This window comes from Macaca mulatta, chromosome 15 (assembly GCF_049350105.2).
Source record: "Macaca mulatta isolate MMU2019108-1 chromosome 15, T2T-MMU8v2.0, whole genome shotgun sequence".
Taxonomy (NCBI): domain Eukaryota; kingdom Metazoa; phylum Chordata; class Mammalia; order Primates; family Cercopithecidae; genus Macaca; species Macaca mulatta.
The window spans coordinates 100,863,727-100,888,088 of NC_133420.1; the positions used below are offsets into that span (position 1 = coordinate 100,863,727).

Here is a 24,362-nt window from a genome sequence, read left to right on the forward strand (position 1 = left end):
ACAATTTAGCCTTAGAGGATGGCCTTGGGCATGAAGAGCTGGTGATTTGATGAGGGTGGTTGTACAAGTGATGAAAAGATTGGGTTTGTGTCACATTCTGCCCCCCAAAGCTGGACTAGTTTTAGACCAGCATTTAAAATGAGGCAAGTGTAAAAAGATGCATAATTCTGCATTGGAAAATTGTTCTAGAAGATTCTCCATTCTACAAGGTAATGAGGACAAATTAGCTTAGCATGGCAGCGCCATTTCCTCCTTTCCTCTTATAGTTGCAGTGGACAGAGAGTAATAAGGATCACCTGGAGAATGGGGATTTATTGTAAAGTGACAGCTGCCTGGATATGGAATGAGCAAACTTGCAGGAACTAACACAGCTCTAAAGCAAGGCATCCCCATCGCCACCCCAACCTCTCTGTGTCACATGCACACACAGAGTCTCTTTGGCATCTCCATTTCTCTCTGCTCAGGTTTACCTCTTGCTCCATAGCCCAGATCTCAGGGAAATCTGATGATTTCCTCAGTTTCCACCCAACCCTCTTCCCTTTGCATCAGGCTGCCTCATGGGTCATCAGCCAGCATGTGGATGGAGCTCTGCAGTGTGATGCCCAACTCAGTCAGCATCCACCTTGCTCCATTCCCCCACAAACCCAGCTTCACCTTGCTTTCTTCAGCATGGGGCTGTGGTCAGGACAAGAGTAAGTTGGGCAAGACAGGCATTGCTTGGCATGCACTTAGAGACTTTGGTCCTTAAAAAACACTTATTTTTGATTCCTATATAAAAAATGTTTTTAAAGAACTTTTGGTCCTTAAAAACATTCATTTTTGATTCCTATGTAAAAATGCTCTTGGTCTCTGGGTATTCCTATACCTCATATCACAAAGGATGTGAGATGAAGTGGGGTATGAGGTATAGGAGCCACAAACGTTCCTTCCCCAATATTACATGCATTACAGTGGTCAAGCCTCAGGTTTAATGAGAATGTGTAAATAAATAGTAGTATTTACTGTCTGTATGTCTTTTTGTTGATGGCCATTGAAACCCTGTCCTTCACCTGCCAGATCTGGAATGTGTATTCAATAGAAAGAAAATAGACTGAGGAATCACTATTTCTGATGGAACTGCTATTCTCTATCTTAATAGCAATTTACATTTTTCCCTATCGACTTCCTGTGTGTAAAGCATTGGCTCATCAATCTTGTTTTTCATTCTTCACAACAAAGCTATAAAGCTGTCAAGAAATATATTATTATTCTAGTTCTAAACCTAGACTTGCAGATCTTAAATGACTCACCCAAGGTCCCAAGAGTAAAGAGAAGGAGGGGATACTGGCACTGAGCCCCCACACCTTCACATGCCAGGTATGAGGCTGGATGTAGCAAGAGGATGGGCAAGTCCATCTTCCTGTTGTCACACAGTTTTGATAAGGGCCTAAAGACACTCTTGATAGTTGGCAGGAACCACATGCCTTAAAGCAAGAATCCAGGCCATCTAGGCAGGACCTACTAAGAGACTAAATTAGATTAAACCAATATGAGTAGTTATGTCCTTGAAGACAAGGGACTGAAGAATTAAAAAAGGATTCATGTAGTTGTGGGTCCTGTGCCCCTCTTTCTCCAGTTGAGAGGAGTTTCAAAGGAACCACTCAGAGAGATTAATATGTATGTCCTGGAATTTAGAGGACATGGGGTCCAGGCACATGCTTAAAAACTTAAATGTTACAAGTCATGCCTGATATGGCACAGCAGAAAGAGGGAGTACACTGCCCTTGGGGCAGGGACAGCAGTGGCCAAGAAGAGACTTGCCTAAGACTTTTATTAAACAAAAGGAAATAACTTGCTGTGGGAGGGAAGGGGCAGTCTGATTAAAATGAAATTCCTTTATGATTGCATCCTATTGATGCAATAGGATCAATTCAACAAGATGGTTCCATTAAAAACGTTTCATTTCATCCTCTGGACAGCTCTTCAGGCAGGTCTCATACGTGATCCACATTGGACAGATGAGGGGACTGAGAACAAGTGACGCTTAATCACTGGTGAAAAGTCAAACAACTAGAAAGTGTATTACAAATTAAAATCCATTGTTCTTCTCTGGCTTTAAACGCTAAGATGTTAGAGACTTTTCCAAACTGCCTCTTGGAGTACCAAACTTTTCCACGTCTAGTGTGCTGGCCTTTTTACCCCACTATACTGCACCTTCCTTGTAGAAAATAGACCTGATTATTTCTGCTCTGGCTTGGATATTGTATATCTCACTGCATATGTGTTGGGGCTTTGATTTCTTACATCTTAGCCATAACTTCTGTCCTATTTCCTGAATTATGTCCACACACATGCTGGCTAGCCCTATTCCCATCTGTTTCCCCTTCTGAATGCCTTCTTAACATTTTTGGGTTTTTTTGTAAGATTGCTGCTGAATGGCTGCTTTGTCCATCCACCGCATTTTCATTTAGCTGATTGAAGGTGTCCTTGTCCTTAAATGCTGCTGCAGGAGCTAATGTGAGCATCATTTATTTGTAGCAGAGTTTAAAATGGGACTTACTTTTGTCTACATTTTGGCTAAGGCTCTAAAAGTCTAAGAACAGAACAATAGCCTCATGTGCCAAAGTAAATAATTAGGTCACTTAAGCAAGATCCTCAAAGAAGATGGTGCTAATTGGCTCCCACTCACATGAGGGATACAAGATAATTGAAATGCAAGAAGCCTGAAGAGGAGTTTGTTAGTACAGAGAGAGTTTTGGAAAAAGTGTGCTCTAAGTCTCATCTCAAGGACCCTTGTGTGCCTCACGAAGTTAGACATAAGGCTCTGGTGACTGGTCAGAGGAAGCAGAGCAGAAAAGAGGGAGCCAGCTCCCCTAGAGGTGGAGCAAGGATGTGTGAATCCTCAGGCCCAGATGTGCCTCTTGTGGATCCAGTGTGGACTACGGGGAAGAAGAAAATGACATGGCGTCGTTTCAGAGCCTGTGAAAGAGCGCCTCATAGTGGGTGCCCAATAAATATTTGTAGAAGGAAAAAAAGGAGAGATGGAGGGGCCTAGCTGGGTTTCCAGGAGCCGAGGCAAGACATTTAAGTCTAGCCAGAGGCATCTTCTTTCATGGGACATGCCATTCAGTGTTCCCAGAGGTGATCCCAAAGTCTACCAGAACATCCCAAGAAAGTCATCTTTGAACATTCACCAGTGCCAGAGAGGGTCAAAGATAAACATGCCCAGGGGAAACCAAAGCAGGATTACATTCTGCCATTCCTGCATTTACCTCTCTGTCTTCCTCATCTCCACACATCCTTGGCATCAGTCCCCAAGGAGATAGAGGGAGGTGGGGAATAGGGAAGAAGTCCAAGTGGGATAATTGAGAAGAAGCCAACTGTGCCCCCTGCTCCCAATATAGTGGGCCAGGCCGAAGCAGCCCCAAGGTGGAGGAATGAGAATCTTTCCATGACGTGTGAACTTTTGACTATTATATGGGACTGGCATTTTACTTACCTCAGTGAAAATCCTCTTGGGACAAAAGTAGCCAGAGAAGTTTTGTATTATCTGAGAGTAACCAGAAACACCCTGGGACCTGTCTTATATTTAATCAAGGAGCGTGAGAAAGAACTAGTCCCTCCAAATGACTGCGGATGGGCAGTGATGGAGGAAAAGTAGATTTGTTTTCTGATTGTACCTACTTATAAGTCCCACTTGTTCAGTGAGCCAGTTTTACCCTTTTGTATGTAAAAGAGCAGTCCATTCTTATCATATCTCCCTATCCCCTTTCCTTACTTTAGTTTTCTTCATGATACTTACATCGCTGGACATATTTCAGACTTATTTAGTTGTTAATCATTTGTCACCTCTTGTTAGAATACAAGCTCTATGAAAGTGAGGACTTTGATCTGTTTTGTTCCCTGTTTTATCTCCAGTTCCGAGAACAGTGCCTAGAACATAGTGGATGCTCAATAAGTATTTATGGAAGAAAGGGAAGAAGCAAGAAAGGAAGTAAGGGAGAGAGGAAGGGATGAAGGAAGGAAACAAAGAAAGAAGGTAGGAAGGAAGAGGAGGAGGGAGAAAGGGAAAAGGATAAAAGGAAGAAGTTCTACATTCAACAAACATTTTTTGAGGCCCCATTACTTTGCCACGCATAATGCTAAGTGCTAGGGTAGGAAACATAATTCAAAAATTGGTCCTTGTATATAAGGAACTCATAGGTTCCTAGGGGAAATGGGAACACATAACCATGGTGGCAAAGGGTATGATGGATGCTAAGAACATCAGGATGCTGTGAGGTGCACCTGAACTGAAATGGGTTGGAGGAGGTTTGGGTATGGTTTCCTTTGAAGCTCTGGAGCTGAATCCTAAAGGAACCATCTCTTGGCAGAATCTGGAAACGTACCATTCAGGTTTCAATGGTGGGATAATTGATTTCCTACTTCAATGGTCCCTCAGGTTTCAGGAGGCCAACTAAGGCCATTGGGGAAATAGATTCACAAGAGAACAGTAATTCAAGCCACTGGGCTTGCCCTGATTGTCTTATTCTAAGCTTAGTGGGTAATAGCATTCTAAACTATGGTCTTTTACCTGGACTTTATTCAGGTGCTACATATCTCTACCAGGGTGAATTCCACGCAAACTAAAATCATCAAGAGTATGTCTACTATCGTTGCTTCAACTTGTAAAGCCTCTCACCCAAGGATCCTCACAACACTACCAAAGGCCCTATCACAATCACTTATGTTACCTTCCTAGCATGTGAGGCTGATACTAAAGTGAGAGCCACTGGGAGGACAAAGACCACTTCTGAGAAAGGGGTGCATGTTGAATCCCATAAATTTAGAAGGATTAAGTACAGAGCACATATGATGCTGTGTCATAGAAGCTGAGAATTTGTCAGACATAAATGAACAAAGAAATACATAAACAATTCATTAAACAGATTTTTCTTATACAGCTAGTGGCTCAATGCCAAGGCATTTTTGGAACTAACAGGACAACACTGTTGAGCAAATTAGGCTAATATTAACAGCATCACAGACAGTGTGGATTTAAAAATGGCAAATAAATGAATAGTACAAAAGTATATTAGCATTCGTTTTATGAATAGATTAAGACTAGCCAAATAAGCCTAAATATGAGCTGTTTTAGTGAATAAAAATTTCAAATTTGAAAACTAATGTTCCTAAAAGGGATACAAAGGATATAATTATACCAGATATGGGAAATTCAATTATTTACTTAATTGGTTCAAGTATTTTTTTCTTTGACATTGTAGGATAGTATTTTGACCAGTATAATCTTATAATCTTATAGATGCTTCTTGCATTCATATCTAAGCACCTGAAAGGGGTATACGGATCAAATGTTTATAAATGGAATAATTTTAAATGCCACTGCAGAGGAAAGGAAGATGTTTGGGGATAGTAGGCTGTTGAGCTAGGGTCTCCTCTTGCTCCCCATCTCCATAATCTTGGAGCTTGCGGTTGATGTCACAGGTTTCAGCATTCTCTCCTGGAACAACTTTGGATCAGCTTTTCCAATATCACCACAATCACATCTGGCTTTCCTGTGTTAGGAATTCTGTATCAATTTTGGCCCACTGAGTGTACTTCCCCAGTTTTCTGCTGCATCTCTGAGTCTATTTATTCTAGCAAGTATCTTCTCTGTCATTTCCAGACATTTGGGATGGGAATGAAAGCGGGCCACCCAGCATTTTGATCCCATCACTTGCATTTGCTGCTCCTTTTCTACATCAGTAATCATGCCCTAATTTAACTCTTACAGAAATTAGACTTTAATTTTTCATGTATATTAGTCTGCTTAAGCAGGTGTAACTGTTATGTTGAACAAATGAGACTTAAATTGGGCAATCATGTGCACGTACGTACACACAGACCCGCGCGCACAAACATGCAGAGACACACACATCCATATTTTTTGCCTCCACTGCCTATTTACCCTGCTTTATGGAGTCAGTTCTTCCTTCATGCCTGGACAAAATCCTATGCAGCTTCCTTAGGTTTTACGGTCAATCTCAGATAATAAAAAGCCTATTGGTCACATTTCAATAATTAAAATATCTCATCAAAATGATGGATTTCATTTAGAGTTAAAGCTTTTCTCTTCCTCCAGCTATAGCCTGCTCTAGGCTGGTAAGCAGGCAGAGGGAAGTGGGTGTGAGGGGTAGGCTGCGTTGGATAATTTATTATTTCTCCACCTGCTCTGCTTTTCCTTTTGCCCAGACAATTAGAAGAGTCTTTTGTGCTTATTTTACTAATATTAAATATTTAATTAAGACTATTTTGTGACAAGAAGTGGTTTTGTTATCTCAGAGTGATCAGGAAAAAATGAGACTTGTTATAAATTTATTTCTGCTAGAGACAGGAAAATGAGCATCCCCTAAGCCAGGTGTGGTGGTGCACGCTTGTAATCCTAGCTACTTGGGAGGCTGAGGCAGGAGGATTGCTTGAGCCCATGAGTTTGAGGCTGCAGTAAGCTATGAATGTGCCACTACACTTCAGCATGGATAACAGTGAGACCCTATTTCTAAAAAATAAAAATTAAAAAAAAGAAGAAGAAGAAGGAATAAGTTCACAAAAGCTTTCTTGAAGAGGTAGTTGTAGAAAACAATACAATTATTTTTCTGATTGCACCTTATGAGTCTCAGTTGTTCAAAATAATAGTGGTTACATTTTCAGAGGCCTCTCTTGGATCCTTTAGAATCTCTACATGGCACTGCTGAGTTAACCTAGATGTGAAACAGTGAGGATTTCCAAGGACAAAACTTCTGAGAAATAAGTATGGTCTTTGTGATTATTTTAAAAGATAATCAAACTTTTGTATTTTTTTTTTTTTTTTTTTTTTTGGCAATGGTGCAGAAAAGCTACAGTTGGTAGGGGGAATGCTGCTTAACAGACTAAAATAAGATTGTTCCTTAGTTATGACTGAAGATCTAAGATAATAGATGCCAACTCCTCCTTTATTCTAAGTAAGTGAGATGCCAACCCACTCATGCCAAACATGCAAATTATTTGGGCGGTAACTGAGTTTTGAGCTTCTTGGTGTCTCATTCACCTTGATGATTTAAAAACAAACAAAAAAGGTTGAAATCGAAGAGATCTGGTCAAAAGAATTTAGAAGTTGGAGGAGTTGTCTGGAGAAAGAGTACATGCTGTGAATCCAACCCCTCTAATCTTCTAAGGGGTAGGGGTGGGAAGTGTATCCCTTTAATTTCTACCCTGAGAGTGGGGCCTCAATGATACCACCCAGGGAACTTGATGCACTGGGGTCTCACTCATGCTTGACAAAAGGCTACAGACGGGAGGGTTCCAGAAGCAGCCTGTGGCATCAGAGGGAAAAGCTTGATGTGAGAAGTACCTGAGCTTCTCATATGGTTTGGCTCTGTGTCCCCACCCAAATCTCATCTTGTAGCTCCTATAATTCCCACGTGTTGTGGGAGGGACCCAGTGGGAGATAATTGAATCATGGTGGCAGGTCTTTCCCATACTGTTCTTGTGATAGTGCATAAGTCTCATGAGATCTAATGGTTTTAAAAACTGGAGTTCCCTTGCACAAGTGCGTGCACTCTCTCTCTTTGCCTGCTGCCATCCGTGTAAGATGTGACTTGCTCTTCATTGCCTTCTGCCATGATTGTGAGGCCTCCCCAGCCTAGTGGAGCTATAAATCCATTAAACCTCTTTCTTTTGTAAATTGCCCAGTCTTGGGTATGTCTTTATCAGCAGCATGAAAACGGACCAACACAGCTTCCTTCACTGTGGGTCAGAGGAATATACTTTCTGGGTGCCTGTAAAGAACCCAGGAAAGAATTGTCAGTTGGGGATTATCTAAAATGAATCTTGCCAGAGGAACAGTCTGGTCAACCTGAAATATATAACCTGAGGAGAAGTCATAAGTGTTCTCCTCATTCCCTGTACCAGTCACCCAGGTTATGTATCTACTGAATTTTCTTCCCGTAAGTGCAGCACATATGGGAAGAGTTCATTCTAGAAGAATAGAAATTGGGATTTAAAAATAATTCATACTCAGGAAAACAGGGAATATGAATGACATTATGAAATGAGCTTCCTCTATACATTAGATATTTTCTATATTATCATTTGTCTCAAGCTAGATTTTATTATGTAAATTAAATGGAAATTTTAGTGATTATCCTACGAGTTTGTGCTGTGCTAATTTAGCTATCTCACATACCAAATTGCCAATCTCCAGTCTGTGATATACATATATACAAAGCCCAAAAGACTTTTAAACATATGGAAGTGCTTTTATGAAGTACCATCCTTATGTCAGGTTATGAACATTTCTGCACCAAAGTGATTTTTTCACATTGAGATGGTGTAGGATTAGGTTTGCCTACATGCAACAGACACTGCAAATCAACAGAGGCTGTTCATATAGGGTTGTATTATTTCATGTAAAGGGTCTGGAGGATAGCAGGACTGGTATGAAAGTTCTATGTATTGTCAGAGACCAATTCCTTCCAGTTTTCTGCTCTGTCATCCTTGGGTAGGACTCAAGATGGCTGCTGGAAACCAGTCATTATGTCCGCATTCCAGGCAGCAAGAAGGAAAAGAACAGAAAGACTTTTCCTGGAAGTTCTTTCCAGGAAACAACTATTTCCACTTATTCTCAATTGTCCAGAACTAGTCACCGATCGTATCTAAGAGTAAAATAATCTGAAAAATGTGGTCTGCAACACCAGGCACCCAGCTAAAGTTTGGGGATTCTATTGATGATGAAGAAGGAATGTCTAATATTGGGACATAACATTTGCCACTGATACAGGAGACGGAAGTTAAGAGTTGTCTTTGGAGTCGGATGGCTTCTCTTTAATTCTTGGTTCTACCACTTACAGGGTTGTAACTTAAGTCAAGAGTCTCAAACTTTTCATGTCTTTATTTCCTTATGTGTAAAGTGAGAATTGTAGAGTTGTCACAAGCATTTAATGTGAAGACATATAGAATGGTTTCTGGCCATGTGCTGTTATTACCATTATCCCCATGATTTACTATAACCTACTATGCTATAGCTAGTATAGCCTCTGGTGTTTGTTTGCAAATCTAGTCGTAGAACCTGGTATGATGCCTGGCACTTAATAGATGTGGATAGATGGATGAATGAATGAGGCAGACTGCATGAGTCTTAAATTGTGGAGCTTCTACTTTTTGGCTGATTTGCCTGGGCATTACTTAATCCCTTCCAGCCTTAGTTTTCCCTTTTTTTAAACAGAAATAAATTATACAAAGTGTTCTTCATTTGCACCTCCAGGTCCGCTCTCCACTCTTCTCACCCTGCTTTGTGCCAAGGAGACTGACCTCTAGGGTTCGCTGCAATGAGCTCCTTGCCTTCTGGCTTTCCACTGGGATGGGCCCGTAGGAGGCACTGGCAGGTGACCAGAGGTGGGAGGAGAGGGAGCTTGGACACTTATTCCTGTGATTTCCTCCCTGTAGGACCATGGTTTGGTAGTGGCTGGGTTTCTGTTCTGAAAGATACAACTATCAGGTGACCCTCACTTTATAGCTCTAGGTTGTTCTGAGTTACAGTAACTGTTCCACCCCCAAGGTTCTCCACTATTGCTATCCTCAGGGTGCTTCAATAGTGTTGATTTGCTTAATGGTTCCCACACGTTTATAAAGAGATCCTTCATTAAGTTCTCCTCAGTTCCCAATTTGATTGTTTTTCCCTTCTGAGACCATGACTGATATTAATACATAACACTCAGAGGGTTGCTTTGAGAACGTATTAAAATAATGCATTTAAAGTGCTTAGTACATTGTCTGGCAAAGAATAAGCACTCATTCTGCTCCACTAATGCTATGATTATCTGTTTCCTTTTACTCCTCTATTTTATGTTTGGCAATATCTTTGTTTCATATGATTTTCAAAGAGTTGGTTGATTTGCTGAAATATTTTACTGTTAAAAATCATCAGAGCATATCTAAGCTTAATTTTTAAACTTGATCTTAGCCAAAAGGCTGAGAAGCAATCTAAGCTTAATTTTTTGGTTTATCTTATCCCTTCAAACAAAGTGGTGGCTACTAATTTTTTCTCAAAAGATTTTTTTTTTTTGCTGTTAAAATAAATAAGACCCAATGTAGTGTCATCTACCATTGACTTTGGAGCCTGAACATCTAAGAAAAAGAGTAGTTGAGCTAAGGGTATATGGATCAAAGCTGGGAAATTTGGCTGGGAGGATAGTAATTCAGGAGGTTGAGGTCTTAGAGAGCAGTGCTCTGAGAAGCCAAGGATCTAGAGAGCCATGGAGTAGACCAGGGAACCAGCACCAGAGACTTAATCAAAATGATTTTGACTAAGCTGGACTCCCAGTTACAGCAAAGCCTTTTTACTAAAGCAAAATGGACCCAAAGCGTCAGACTATAGCCATGATACTCTTGCAGTTGAAGGCTCTGGTTTTCTAAAGAGGGGTCTCTCTTTAAAAACAAACAAACAAGCAAACAAACAAACAAACAAACAAGAAACAGAAAATCTAGTAGTAGTAATGTGTTCTGAGACTTCATGAATATCTTGGGGAATCTAGTCTTTCAGATAAAGTAATGGATTTTCTTGGTGATGAGTTCTGGTTCTTGGCTCTGAACCTCCAGCTTCATGATCTTCTAGAGTGTTGTATGGAGAAAACATTGAATCCCTGACATCCAATTTTGTTCCTAAGATCCCTGAGATGCTACCCTTGATGTTTCTGCAATTGGTTTGAGTACATCTTACAGTTGGCAGATTTTCCACATAGCAATAATTGCTTAGTAATTAATTGAATTATGCTCTATGATAGAGAATGAATAATAATGATGATGATGATGATGATATCTGAAGTCCTTGTAATTTACAAAGGGATTGCTACAAACATTTTCCTTCTTAGGGTTTTTAAAATATACCAACCCTGAGAAGGATAAAGAAGGAAATAGAAAGTAGGTAGAGTTAGTATATTTAATTGAATGCAGTTCTTTCTGTTTCGTAGAAATACCAATTTGCTTTTTATTTCCCAATAGCATACAGTAATTGCTATTTTTACATATTTATGATGAAACAGTTGACAGCTATGAGCTATCACTTATTTTTAATGTCAACTAGAGTCAACAATTAAAATCAGAATGTACTTCAATGAACACATGTTTTAGTAACTGACCATTTTTAGTGAGAATTCATTTTTCTTATATGTGGCTTCTATGTTTCCAGAGGTGGGTATCAGAAACACATGAAAAGTTGTCACAAGTGTGTTTAAACACAGAATGGGCTGAAATGAAGAGCAAGGCCTTATTGAATGAGGAAACAGTGAGCTCTGGGATTATCGAAAGGTATTCTTAATACTTTTCTTTACTTATAGAATATGGACATGCAGAAAGGACTTGTATAAGTAGCAAAAAAGTATAGTGACCCCAGTTCCACACTAAAGGAACACATAAAGCACATTTGTCTCAAGCTTCCATGCTTTCTGCTCATGCCGATCTCTCTCTGTCTGGGAGTTTCTTTTCCTCAATTTTTTACCAATCAGCTCTCTACTTATTCTGGGTCCAGCTAAAATGCTGTTTCCTCTTTATATGTGTGTTTTGTTTTGTTTTGTTTTTTTTTTCTGGACCAGGGTTCTGACTATCCGGGTTTGAACCCCAGCTCTACAATGTACTGTAAAAGTTTTTTGGTGTTTATAACCCAGCTTGTTCACCTGTAAAATGAGAATTACAAAAGCATCTACTTCGTAGGGTTGTTATGAAATTTAGATGAAATAAAGTATGAAGTGTGCATAGAAGTGTTGCCTGACATGCAGTAAGAATTAGGTAAGCTGTCATTAATCAGAATTAATTGCTTTTCTATTTTTGTCCTCTGAGTATTTTATGTCCTACATGACAGTTGGACTTGCATTCTAGTTATTTATATGGAGGCATTTCCTCAGGAATAGAGAGTTCTTTGAGGATAGAAGCTCTTTCTTCGTCATAGCTGTCATCCTGCATCCTGGCACAGTGCCTCCCCATGGAAGTGTATGACACATAGCCTTTGTCTTATACTGTAATTGTTGAAAAAGGCAGTCAAAATAATGACAAAAATGCTAAAATTTCCATTGACTTGTTGAGACATTTTGTTTTATAAAGTTCATGAAAGTTGCAAACATGAAAACTCTTTAAAAAGTAATCACCATAAAAATCCAACCCTAAATTAGTTTTTGTTTTGTTTTTTTTTGACATGGACCCTTGCTCTGCCGCCCAGGCTGGAGTGCAGTGGCATGATCTCGGCTCACTGCAACCTCCCGCCTCCCGGGTTCGAGCAATTCTCCTGCCTCAGCCTCCTGAGTAGCTAGGACTACAGGCGCATGCCGCCACGTCCGGCTAATTTTTTTTTTAATTTTTAGTAGAGACGGGGCTTCACCATATTGCCCAGGCTGGTCTTGAACTCCTGAGCTCAGGAAATCTGCCTGTCTCGGCCTCCCAAAGTGCTGGGATTACAGGCATGAGCCACTGCGCCCAGCCCCTAAATTAGTTTTACATGGGTTTGAAAGTTTACACATTACACTCTAATAAGTTTTCTAAAAAATGTTATCTTGTTTTAGGGTCACCGGATTGCCTGCCACAGGTTTTGGAGCTGTCTTTCCTAGACATCCACCAGATCGGAACAAAATGTTAGTAGTCCCTAAACTGCTACAATTGTACACAATGTTTCCTGATTCAGAAGGTTTGTTTGCAGAGGTGAAGGTATGACAGGGTGAGCCAAGGTCAACAAAATGCCCTTTACATGACATCTTCAATTTGCCTTTAACCAAATATTTTCTCCATTCACATGCATAGCATTAATAACAATAATAATACAACAGTAAATCCTCACTATTTGCAGATTCTGTATTTGTAAATCTTTTTTCTCTGTAAAATTTACCTATTTGCATCTCCCAAGTCAATACTCGTGGTTCTGTCATGGTCATTTGTGGACATATGCAGAGTGGTAAAAAAGGGAAGGCACCAGATATGTACCATCCCAGCTGAGGTCGAACAGGGTGATGCCCTGCCTTCTTGTTTCAGCTCTCATCCTATAAACGTGTTCTTTCCACAGTCTATTCAGTGTCACATTTTTCAAACTCTTGTGCTTTTTGTTGGTGATCTCGTTTAAGACATCCCTCAAGCGTGGTGCTGAAGTGCTGCCATGTTCCTTAGAGCAAGAAGGCTGTGATGTGCCTTTCAGAGAAAACACATGTGTTAGACAAGCTTGATTCAGGCATGAGTTGCAGTGTTGTTGGTCATAAGTTCAAAGGTGATAAATCAAAAAATAAGATGTCTTTAAGCAGAAACAGACATTAAACAAAGTTTTATATTGATCGAGTGGTGAAAATGTGACCAGAGGCTTGCAGGAACCTAACCCTACATTTCCCCTAAGATCAGTGGTTCAATATTTGCTAATTCAGTGTTTCAGCAACTTCGTAGAACATTACTATGAACAAAGAGAACTGACTTTACAGCAAGAGACTATTTTTACTGATATAAGAGATAAGTCTGTTTTGGCAGGGAAGCATGAATTCTTACTAAAAAAGAAAAAATCTTATCCACTCATCTTTCTAAATATAAACTTTCATTATGTACAGTAAGTGATGTGGAAATACATTTATAAGTATGACAAAATTCTAAGGATTGCATTGTGCATTATGGGGTTGTTATGAAGATTAAGCAAGTTAATAGACATCAAACAATTAGAGCAGTAATTGATGCATGCATACTAAATTCTTTGCTGGACATGGTGAACCTTTCAGTTTATAAACTCATATCAGTTCAGAGAAATTTTCTTGATTTATTTTATTCTTGACCTACTGTGTTTTCTCTGTTCTCCCTTTTGGAAATCCTTTATTTGAATGTTGGATTTCTTTTCCTGATCCTAAAACTTTCCTGTCTTTTTTCAGCCTTTCTTTTTGGTCTTTACGATCTACTTTCTCTCTGTTTCTTCAACTCTACCCTTGAAATATCATTTTGTTTTCTGAATCCTTTTGTTTTTGTAGGTTTTTTTTTTTTTTTTTGGTTTCATGACTTCAGTATCTTCCCTTTTCTATCTGAAGATGTTAATGAAAGTTTTAATGATAGCTTAAAAATTTTTTTTTCTTCCCCATGCATACTCTCTGTTTTCTCCAAGATGTCTTTTTTTCTGTTTTTTATTTGTTGGTATGGTATCCATCTTCCACGCTAGAGGCATTTTCCTTAGGCACCTGCTAATCAGTCCTCTGCTCATGATTAAGAGATGGGGCTCTGAGCCTGTGAGTGAGGCTTACTGCCTTGGAGATTCCCTGGAGGAATCTAGGTGGGTCATTATTTCAAAGAAACCCTAGTACCAGTAAAGTCATGCATTGTGTAATGTCAGGGATATGTTCCAAGAAATGTGTTGTTAGGTGATTTCATCGTTGTGTGAACATCATAGAGTGTACTTACACAAACCAAATGGTCTAGCCTACTACACACTGAGGCTAGATGGTAAAATCCATTGCTCCTAGACCATCAACCTGTACAGCATGTTACTGTACTGAACAGTATAGGCAATTATAACACAGTGTTAAGTATTTATGTATCTAAACATATCTAAACATAAAAAAAGGTGCAGTAAAAATACAGAATGAAAGATAAAAAATGGTACACCTGTATAGGGCACATGCCATGCATGTACCCTGCAAGACTGGAAGTTGCTCTGGGTGAGTCCATGAGTGAGCAGTGAGTCTATGAATGTGAAGGACCAGGACATTACTAAATACTACTGTAGACTTTATAAACACTATACTTAGGCTACACTAAGTGTATAAAACAATTTTGTTTGTCTATTTTGCATTGTTGTAATGGAATACCTGAGACTGGGTAGTTTATAAAGAAAAGAGGTTTATTTGGTTCACAGTTCCACAGGCTGTATAAGCATGGCACCATCATCTGCTTGGCTTCTGGTGAGGCCTCAGGAAGCTTTTACTCATGGCAGAAGGTGAAGGGGAGGCAGGAATGTCACATGGCAACAGAGGGAGCAAGAGAGAGGGGAGGAGATGTCAGGGTCTTTTTAACTACCAGATCTCATGTGAACTCTCCTTACTGCAAGGAGGGCACCAACCCACTCATGAGGTATCTACCCTCATGACCCAGACACCTCTCATCCAACCCCCACCTCCAACACTGGGGATCACATTTCAGTATGAGATTTGGATAGGTCAAACGTCAAAAATACATCAATAATATTTGCCTTTCTTCAAAAAGACATTTACTTTAGCTTATTGCACCTTTTTTACTTTATAGCTTTTTTTTTTTAACTTTTGGACTCTTTTAGCAACACTTAGCTTAAAACGCAAACACATTGTATAGCTGTATAAAATATTTTCTTTCTTTATATCCCTATTCTGTAAGCTTTTTATTATTAAACAATTTTTTTTAACTTTTACAACTTTTTTCTTAAAAATGAAGACACAAACACACACCTTAGCCTAGGCTTACACAGGGTCCAGATCGTCAATATCACTGTGTCCACCTCCACATCTTGAGCTACTGATAAGCCTTCAGGGACAATACCATGCATGGAATTGTCATCTCTTGTGATAACAATGCCTTCTTCTGGAATACCTCCTGAAGGACCTGCCTGAGGCTGTTTTACAGTTCACATTTTTTTTAATAAATAGAAGAAATATACTCTAAAATAGTGATAAAAACCATAGTATAGTAAGTGCATAAACCAGTAATAGTTGTTTATTATTGTTATCAAGTATCATTATATACTGTACATAATTGTATGTGCTCCACTTTTATATAGCTAACAGCATGTACGCTTGTTTACACTAGCATCTCCACAAATATGAGAGTAATGCATTGTGCTAGGATATTACAAAGGCAACAATGTCAATAGAAATTTTTCAGTTCCATTATTATCTTATGGAGTCTTCATAGTACCTACTGTCCAGCCTGTTGTTGACTGAAATAGCATTATTTGGCATGACTCTATTTTAGTCTCTCCTTTTGGGCTGGTCATATTCCCAGATAAGCCTCTTCAGTCTCCCTTCTGAAGGGTGAAGAGTGGGCTGGTGCCTGTGTTCTTAGAGTGAGCAAGACAATTGGACAGGGACATCAATATGAATACTGCATAATGTATGGTCACTGAATTGAATTGTGTTTTTGATTAAGGACTTTCTTACCCTACAGATGAATAAATTTCTAGCTTTCTGCTAAGGAAGGGGAGGGGCAGTTACCTGGCAGTGGGGGAAGAGCTTGGGAGCATCACCTGCTTTTCAGATAGCTCTCCCCACAGGCCTTTGCTGACTTAGGATTCATTCAGCTTTCTTCTAAGTCAGGAACCACTTGTCCATCTTCTCTTGAGTTTCCAAAATTTGTTTATCTTGTCCTTTCTCCTATTCTCCATATTATGGGTTTTAAAAAAAAAACACTTTCTTAAGTCTCTTTACTGTGGTTTTAGTGGAGCTTTTTGAGGAAGCAAGATTCGATGCTCATCTTAACCCTGATGTTATCAAGTCTCACCTGATTTGCCACCTCCTCCAGAGGACCTTCCCATACCTAATGCCACCCCACCCCCAATAACTTGGTTAGGTCCCTCACTGTGGGTGCCCAGAGCACTGTATGCTTCTTTTATGCAAACACTATTAATATTTGTTGCAATTGTTTGCATTCTTCTTGTTCTTGCTCAATTCAATGCTCTGAAGGGAAAGACTATCACAACTCTGTCCCCAGTGCCTAAAGAGAGCCTAACCTGCAGCAAATACACCACAATTATCTCCTGAGTTAATAGATTAATTATTTCCGACGGTGAACAGCAAATTATAATAGAAGGGGGTTTGGCTAATTCCTATTTTATTTGATTTAGGGGTTCAAGGCCTTTAGAGCCAAAAGTTGTTCTCAATTCTTTTTGGTAAATGCATTTGAAGACATAGTTTCTTTTAAAAAATCAGCCCTTATTAGTTTGAATTGCTAGAATTACTCATTTGTTTTATGTGATTCATGAGTATTAACAAGGAGATAAATACATGAACACCTTCAAACAGCCCCTACTAATTCCATATGTAATTCTTTCTTTCAGTTAATATACACTAATTATAGAATGTTTCATACAGTAGAATGCTGTGGTGTTTTAGAATCTGCTCTCTTGAATATTAAATAATCTTTTGCTTCTTGCCAACTCTACAGCTCTGCAAGTTAAATGTCAACTTTAAAAGGCAATGAATAAGAATGAGTTTGCTCAATGGACCAAAATACGCTTCAACTTATAAAAGAAAGACTGTAATCATAAGGTAAATTTAAGGTTTAGGTTACCTCTTAAGGGAGAAAAATTAGAATAAGGTATAGCTTTGTTATTAAGGAGACATTAGGTTGATGGACTTATCTTAATTTTTAGATAATGTCCATTATGCTGAAATGGCATTTGACTGACTCTTTCTCATAACTCAACCTATGTCCCACCTACTTTATTTTGGACCAGTGTGAAGAAGACATAACACCTTTCCCCCATCAGTGGGTAGCAAACATCTCAATGACACTAATTGAAAATCAGAACAGCTAGAATGTTTGACACCACCAGAACTTGTCACTCCTGACCTTAACTAAAGAAAAGGGCTCGGTGAATAATTCCTTCCACGTGCATCACAGATGGAGGAGATGGATGAAAAATAAATTTCAATATAGGGAACAGTTAGGATGACACTAAAGTGATTATCAGAGACTTAAACTTTAAAAATGAAATTTATAGACTTTGAGTCTGGATAGAGCTTATCTAGAACTAAAGCTATTGGTTTCCTTGAGAGCTGGTCTCAGCCCCATCAGTGAGTCTCCAAGGAACTGACAGTGGCCTGTGATGGGCAGCGTGAGAGTCAAGGAGTTTCAAAGACCTCTCAGACATCAACAATGCCTGTTTGGTCTCAAACTATTAATAATACAAATGCATGTGTAGGGAGTCTCTAACATGGATAACTTACGCGACATGGATAGAGACAGCAGAGGAATAGAAACGTAACAAGAGGCACGTTTCCTTTATGGCATATAGGAAAAGTGGATGGGAACGTGAATATAGTAAGCAAGTCAATTTAAGAGTTTTTATTTGCCTTCCTACCTGATTCTTGGGCATTCTCAAGTAACTTTTACTTAATTTGAAAGTACACTTTACATCAGGTATAACTGATGAGTTGATGGATGCAGCACGCCAACATGGCACAAGTATACATATGTAACAAACCTGCACGGTATGCACATGTACCCTAGAACTTAAAGTATAATAATAAAAAAAAAAAAGAAAAGAAAAAAAAAAAAGAAAGTACACTTTACGAGGCATGGAAAACAAATTCACTAATTATCAAAAGGCCCCGTATATCTGATTATTTAATATAAAATCATTTTATGATTTGTTCACAGAACCAGATGATTGTAGCTAATTCATTCTAGGAAGTAAGGTTTTCCATGTACAAATATCTGGGCTGTGTCTACAACTATTAAACAAGCAGTCAGACACCAAACTAGCAAAACAACAACCAGAACTGTATCAAGCAGATCCAATTTTGAAAGGGAGATGTAGTAATAGATATAATTTTGTGTTACGATCTTATTTCTCAGAAGTCCTCATTTAAATATACACATAGAGTTCCTTCTCTATTCCCACTGTTTCACTTCACTTCACTTTTTTTTTTCTCTTTAAAAAAAAGAAAGGAAAAAAAAATATACACATATAAACATGTGTGGTCCCAGGATAATGGTCCACAGAAGAAGTCAGTTTTTTTTTTTTTTTTTTTTTGATAGGGAAAAATCAGTTCAGGTAGCGTATTTGCTGTGTGAGAAGTAGGTCCATGGGGTCCTGAGTTTGAGGGCTCCTCAGGAGTACTGAGTTCCTACTGGAGGCTGGAGAAGCACCCAAGGTAGAACTCATACAAAGTCAGCCCTAACTACTGTACCTTGTTGTTTTCACCAAATTTGATTGCCTCCTGGTGGTAGTAATTAGTGCATATTGTTGAAATTTCGTAATAAATGATTCCACAATTCATCCAAACATTTATGTAATCCACATAATGGGAGAAGAAAGAAATTAATAGTGTTTGGGATCACTGAGTAGCTTTTGGAAATTGCGTGTGGTCGTGGCCGGGGGGGGAGGGTGTTTGCTTTTTACAGAAAGAACATGGTATAGAAAAATAGGATAGAAAACCTGGGTTCTACTTCTGGGCCTGCAATAAACCTGCTACGTGACCGTGTGCTGCCTAATAGCCCTCCCTGGACTCCAGTTGTTTCCATTTGCAAAATGAGGGGATTGAACCAAATGATCTGTAAAGTCCTTTCCCACTCTAAAATTTTATGGCTCTAGGAGAAAGGCATCTATAGTTTCTATAGTTGCATAAATGGGCAAGTTAAATGAGGCCTAAAAGTAGTTCAGGCAGTTAAGTGTTCATTGTTGGGATAGAGCACTTATCCATATGTGTGTGGAGTGGTCACTTCACAGTAGCAGTAGCAAGCCTGGGCCATCGTTTAAATTCTTCCCTTTTATTCCTCGCTCTGAGACATTAGCATCTATAAAATCTTTGGCACTCTTCAGAGGAAAGGGACTACATATAAATAGTAAGAAGGATTTTTTTCTTTTCTCAAAGTATAGTACAGGAAATTTATTTTTTTTTTCTACTTATGCATTTGTGCTGTGGCTTGTCTCCTGGTAAAATATTACCGAGTTGTTGAACATTTTGCCAGATGAAAAAAGTTTAAAAAGTTACCCTATGGTGATGATGATATGGTATGATTTGTGTCCCCACCCAAATCTCATCTTGAATTATAATCCCCATAATCCCCACATGTCAAGGCAGAGACTGGGTGGAGACAACTGGATCATGCGGGCAGTTTCCTCCATGCTGTTCTCTTGATAGTGAGTGAGTTCTCACCAGATCCGATGGTTTCATAAGGGCCTTTTCCCCCTTCGCTGACTCTTCTCTCTTCTGCTGCCCTGTAAAGAGGTGCCTTCCACCATCATTGTAAGTTTCCTGAGGCCTCCCCAGCCATGTTGAACTGTAGTCAATTAAACCTCTTTTCTTTATAAATTACCCAGTCTTGGACAGTTCTTTATAGCACTGAGAGAATGAACTAATACAGATGAGGAGGAGGGTAACAACAAAAATAAGCGAAGAGGAGAGTTGGGTGATGAAAGGCCATGAGGGTGAGATAGGCTTGAATTCAGTTATTGATTCTCCAACTTATTCATTGTAGGACCTTTCATTTTTGTCTGGCCAGCTTTCTTCTTTTGGACAACATCTTCTCACCTATTCAGTGTAATTTGACTAGGCCATATTATGGATGGCTGACTCTGTTCCCCATTTCTACCTCCCCACAAGCCTAAGTATTGGGCACAAGATCCAGACCAGGCTGTTCAGAGGATAGTTATTAGAGTTCTAGAGAAGATGCCCTCTTCTTCTTCAGTTGCAAGTTACAGAGGACATCCCGCTTCTGTGGGAGTATCTGTGTAAAAATAAAGTTAAACAGAGGTATGGGAAAAGACAGTTCTGATTATATTCTTCTTATATGAGCTGATATTTTCCTTTAATTTTAACCTATTAAGTTTGGGTTGGGTTTCTATAACTTATACTAATACTGATAAAAGCAAACAGTTACATGATGCTTATTATGTACCAGGCACTATTCTAAGTGGTTTATGTATGTTAACTCAGTGCTCCCTACAAAAACTCCATGAATTGGTTTCATCATTATCTGCATTCTGTGATGGGAAATACAGAAGCACAGAGAAGTAAATAACATGTCCAAACTCTCACAGCTGGCCAGGGATAATGGCCAGTATTTGAGCTGAGATAGTTTAATGCCAAAGCTCACAGCCTCTTCTGTGCTGCTTCTCTGATTAACAGGCCAACTAAGAGACCTCTGGCACACACTTAAGTTTCCTGAACATCACTTACCTCTGTAAACATGGAGAGAATAATTGCTATATTTAGGCAGGCCAGGCCTTGAGCACTGGATTAGTCAGTATGCTCCGAGAAACAAAACCAATATGATATATATGAGGAGATTTATTATGTGCTTACATGGTTATGGAAGCCAAGAAGTCCTACCATCTGTCTTCTGTAAGCTGCAGGGCTGAGAAAGCCAGTGGCACAATTCACTTAGAGTCTGAAGGCTGGAGAGCCAGGGGAGATGATGGTGTAACTCCTGGTTCAACTCTGAAAGCCTGAGAACTAGTGGGACTGATGATGTAAATCCCAGAGTTCAAATGCCAGATAACTAGGAGCTCAGATGTCCAAGGTCAAGAGAAAATGGATATTCTAGCTCAAGAAGAGAGAAAATGAACCCTTCCTCTTTTTGTTCTGTTTAGGCTCTTCATGAATTGGATGACGTCTACCTACATTGGTGAGGGCAGATCTTCTTTACTCAGTCACTGATTCAAAAGCTACTCTATTTTCTATTAGCAAAATAGATGGACAGAAACAGACAGAAATAATGTCTTACCCACTATCTGGGCATTCTTTGGCCCAGTCATGTTGACACATAAAATTAGCCATGACAAGCACTAAGCTTATAAAGGAAATACTGGTGAAAAGTTATTTATCCATTTTGAAATTTCTCAAATCAAATGTTCCATTTCTTAAACTACCTGGGCTCCTGGTTCCTTAGACATGCCTAGGTCCTGGCTTGACATTTTTGCCCTGTGAGGCGGCAATGCTACCTGAGTGCATATCACCAACCTGAATTTCCTGGAATGGATGGCTTGGCTGGTACTGAGTGGTGATGGCTTACTAGTTGGCAAGTTTGCTGAATTAATTTCAGAGTCAACCTAAATGCAATTTTTCTTTGCGTCATCCTTGCATATAGGATATCTCTCCTTAGCTGATAAATGTTGAAGTCAAATGACCGAGGAGGTGGGATATTGGTGTTAGTATTTGGGGTTGTGACTCAGGTCCTGATGAGTTTGGTTTGGAATTTGGATTGTGTGCCTTGGCAAAGGATATTTTAACAGCAGGTAACAATAAACGATTCTATCACTATCCTTGCATTGTAATTCAAATAATTTGATAAGAAAATATATGTGAAAGCACATGATATAGTACCCGTTAGATCTGAAGTTTTGGCATCCCGATGGGCTGATGGCTGACTCAGACCATCCTTTGTTTCCTGTAGGTCTTTATTGAGTCTAACTTTATTACAGTAGCCATTCAAGTTATATCTGCCAAGTGGAAAGTCAGGTTTCTTTGTAGTTTTGAGTGTGCTCAGTGAGGCTCTAAAACTAGCATTATGAAGATAGGCTTATATGATTTATCTTGTGGTCACTAGTTTGCAGAGATGGCCACAGCACTTTGTTCCCTCCCTGAACATGCGTGCTGCTGCTCCCAGGAAGAGGCTGAGGTTATTTGCCTGCCCTCTGCACCCGGGCTGGCCTGGTGACTGGTTTTGATTAATAGAATGTGGCAGAAATGATATCCTGGATTTCTGAGTACGGACATTAAGAAAAATAGTAGTTTCTACTTTCTGATTCTCAGATCCTAGCTGAAATGCTGTGAGAAGCCCAAGACACATGGAGAAGCCACATGGAGGAGAATCAAGGCTTGTGTTTGACAGCTCCAGTAAAGCTCCCAGACAATAGACAAAACAAACTGGAGCCATGTGAAGGAACTGTCTTGGATCATCCAGCCCAATCAAACCTCTGGACAACTGTAGCTCTAACTAACATCACATGGAACAGATAAACCACCCGTCTGAGCTAATCATTCCACAGAATAATCAGAGATAATAAAATAGTTGTTATTTTAAGTTACTTTTAAGTCATAACAATAGGTAATTGAAACAACCTTCATATCTCTTAATACCATCTTATATGGTCATTTCTTCTGATATTAAGCCTATAGGTATAGTTTTTGCCATTTTTAATCTATCAGAGATGTAAGAAGTTCAAATTGTGGGGACTGATGAGCTAATAAAACAGTGTGCACAATAATCAACTCAAAATGGACTAAAGATTTTAGTGTAAGACCTGAAACCATAAATCTCCTAGAATAAAACAGAGGGAGAAACCTTCTTGACATTGGTCTTGGAAATGAAATGATTTTTTGGACAGACATCAAAGGTACAGGCAGCAAAAGCAAAGCAAACAAACAAAAACAAAAATGAGACTACATCAAACAAACAAAAAAAAAGCTTCTTCACTGCAAAAGAAACAAAAATGAGGCTGGGCGTGGCGTCCTCAGCACTTTGGGAGGCCAAGGGCAGTGGATCACTTGAGGCCAAGAGTTTGAGATCAGCCTGGCCAACACGGTGAAACCCCATCTCCACTAAAAATACAAAAATTAGCTGGGCATGGTGGCATGTGCCTGTAATCCCAGCTACTCGGGAGGCTAAGGCAGGAGAATAACTTGAACCTGGGAGGCAGAAGTTGGAGTGAGCCAAGATCATGCCATTGCACTCCAGCCTTAGCGACAGAGTGAGTGAGACTCCGTCAAAAAAAAGAAAAAAAGAAAAGGAAACAAAAAATGAAAAGCCAACCTATGGATGAGGAGAAAATATTTGTAAGCATATATCTGAAAAGAGCTTCATATCCAAAATTTACAAGGAACTCATACAACTTATTAGTAAAAAAAAAAAAAAAAAAAAAAAAAAAAAAAATAGCCTGATAAAACGAGCAAAGGACTTAAATAGGCATTTTTCCAAAGAAGACACACATATGGCCAATAGGTATTTTACAAGGTGTTCAACATCACTAATTACCAGGCAAATATAAATCATAACCACAATGAGATATCACCTCATGCCTGTTGGGATGACTATTATCAAAAAGACAAAAGATAAGTGTGGGCAAGCATGAGGAGAAATTGGAAACCTTGAACACTGTTGGTGGGTGTGTAAAACAGTACAGCCATTATGGAAGAAAGTATAGAAGTTCCTTAAAAAGTAGAACTACAATATGATTTATCAGTCATGCTTCCGGGTACACATCCAGAGGAAATGAAACCAGTATCTTGTAAAGATATCTGTACCCCCATCTTCATTACAGCATTATTCATAATTGCCAAGATACAGACTCAACCTAAGTATCTTGATGGATATTATTTCACCTTAAAAAAATAAGGAAACCCTGCAATTTGTGACAACATGGATGAACCTAGAGGATATGATGCTAAGTGAATACAGACCCAGAAAGAAAAATACTGCATAATCTCACTTTTACATGGAATCTAAAATGTTGAATTTATAGAAGCTGAGAGTAGAATGGTGGTTGCCAGGACCTGAGGGGTGGGAGAAATAGAGAGATGTTGGTCCAAGGGTGCAAAGCTTCAGTCATGCAAGATGAATAAGTGCTAGAGATCTAATGTACAGCATGAGGATTATAGTTGACAATCATGTGTCATATACTTGAAATTTGCTAAGAAAGTGGATCTGAAGTGTTCTCATTGCAAAGAAAGGTA

The 24,362-nt window shown here is 39.2% G+C and overlaps 1 protein-coding gene across 1 annotated transcript in view; it reads left to right on the plus strand.

The window, feature by feature from the left end:
- CFAP95 (cilia and flagella associated protein 95) overlaps positions 1–24,362 on the plus strand; it is an 84,981-nt gene that overhangs the window by 25,133 nt on the left and 35,486 nt on the right. Inside the window, 2 exon segments of the mRNA NM_001194002.3 lie at positions 11,180–11,298; positions 12,543–12,611. Of these exon segments, the coding sequence (NP_001180931.1) occupies positions 11,180–11,298; positions 12,543–12,611 (188 nt within the window).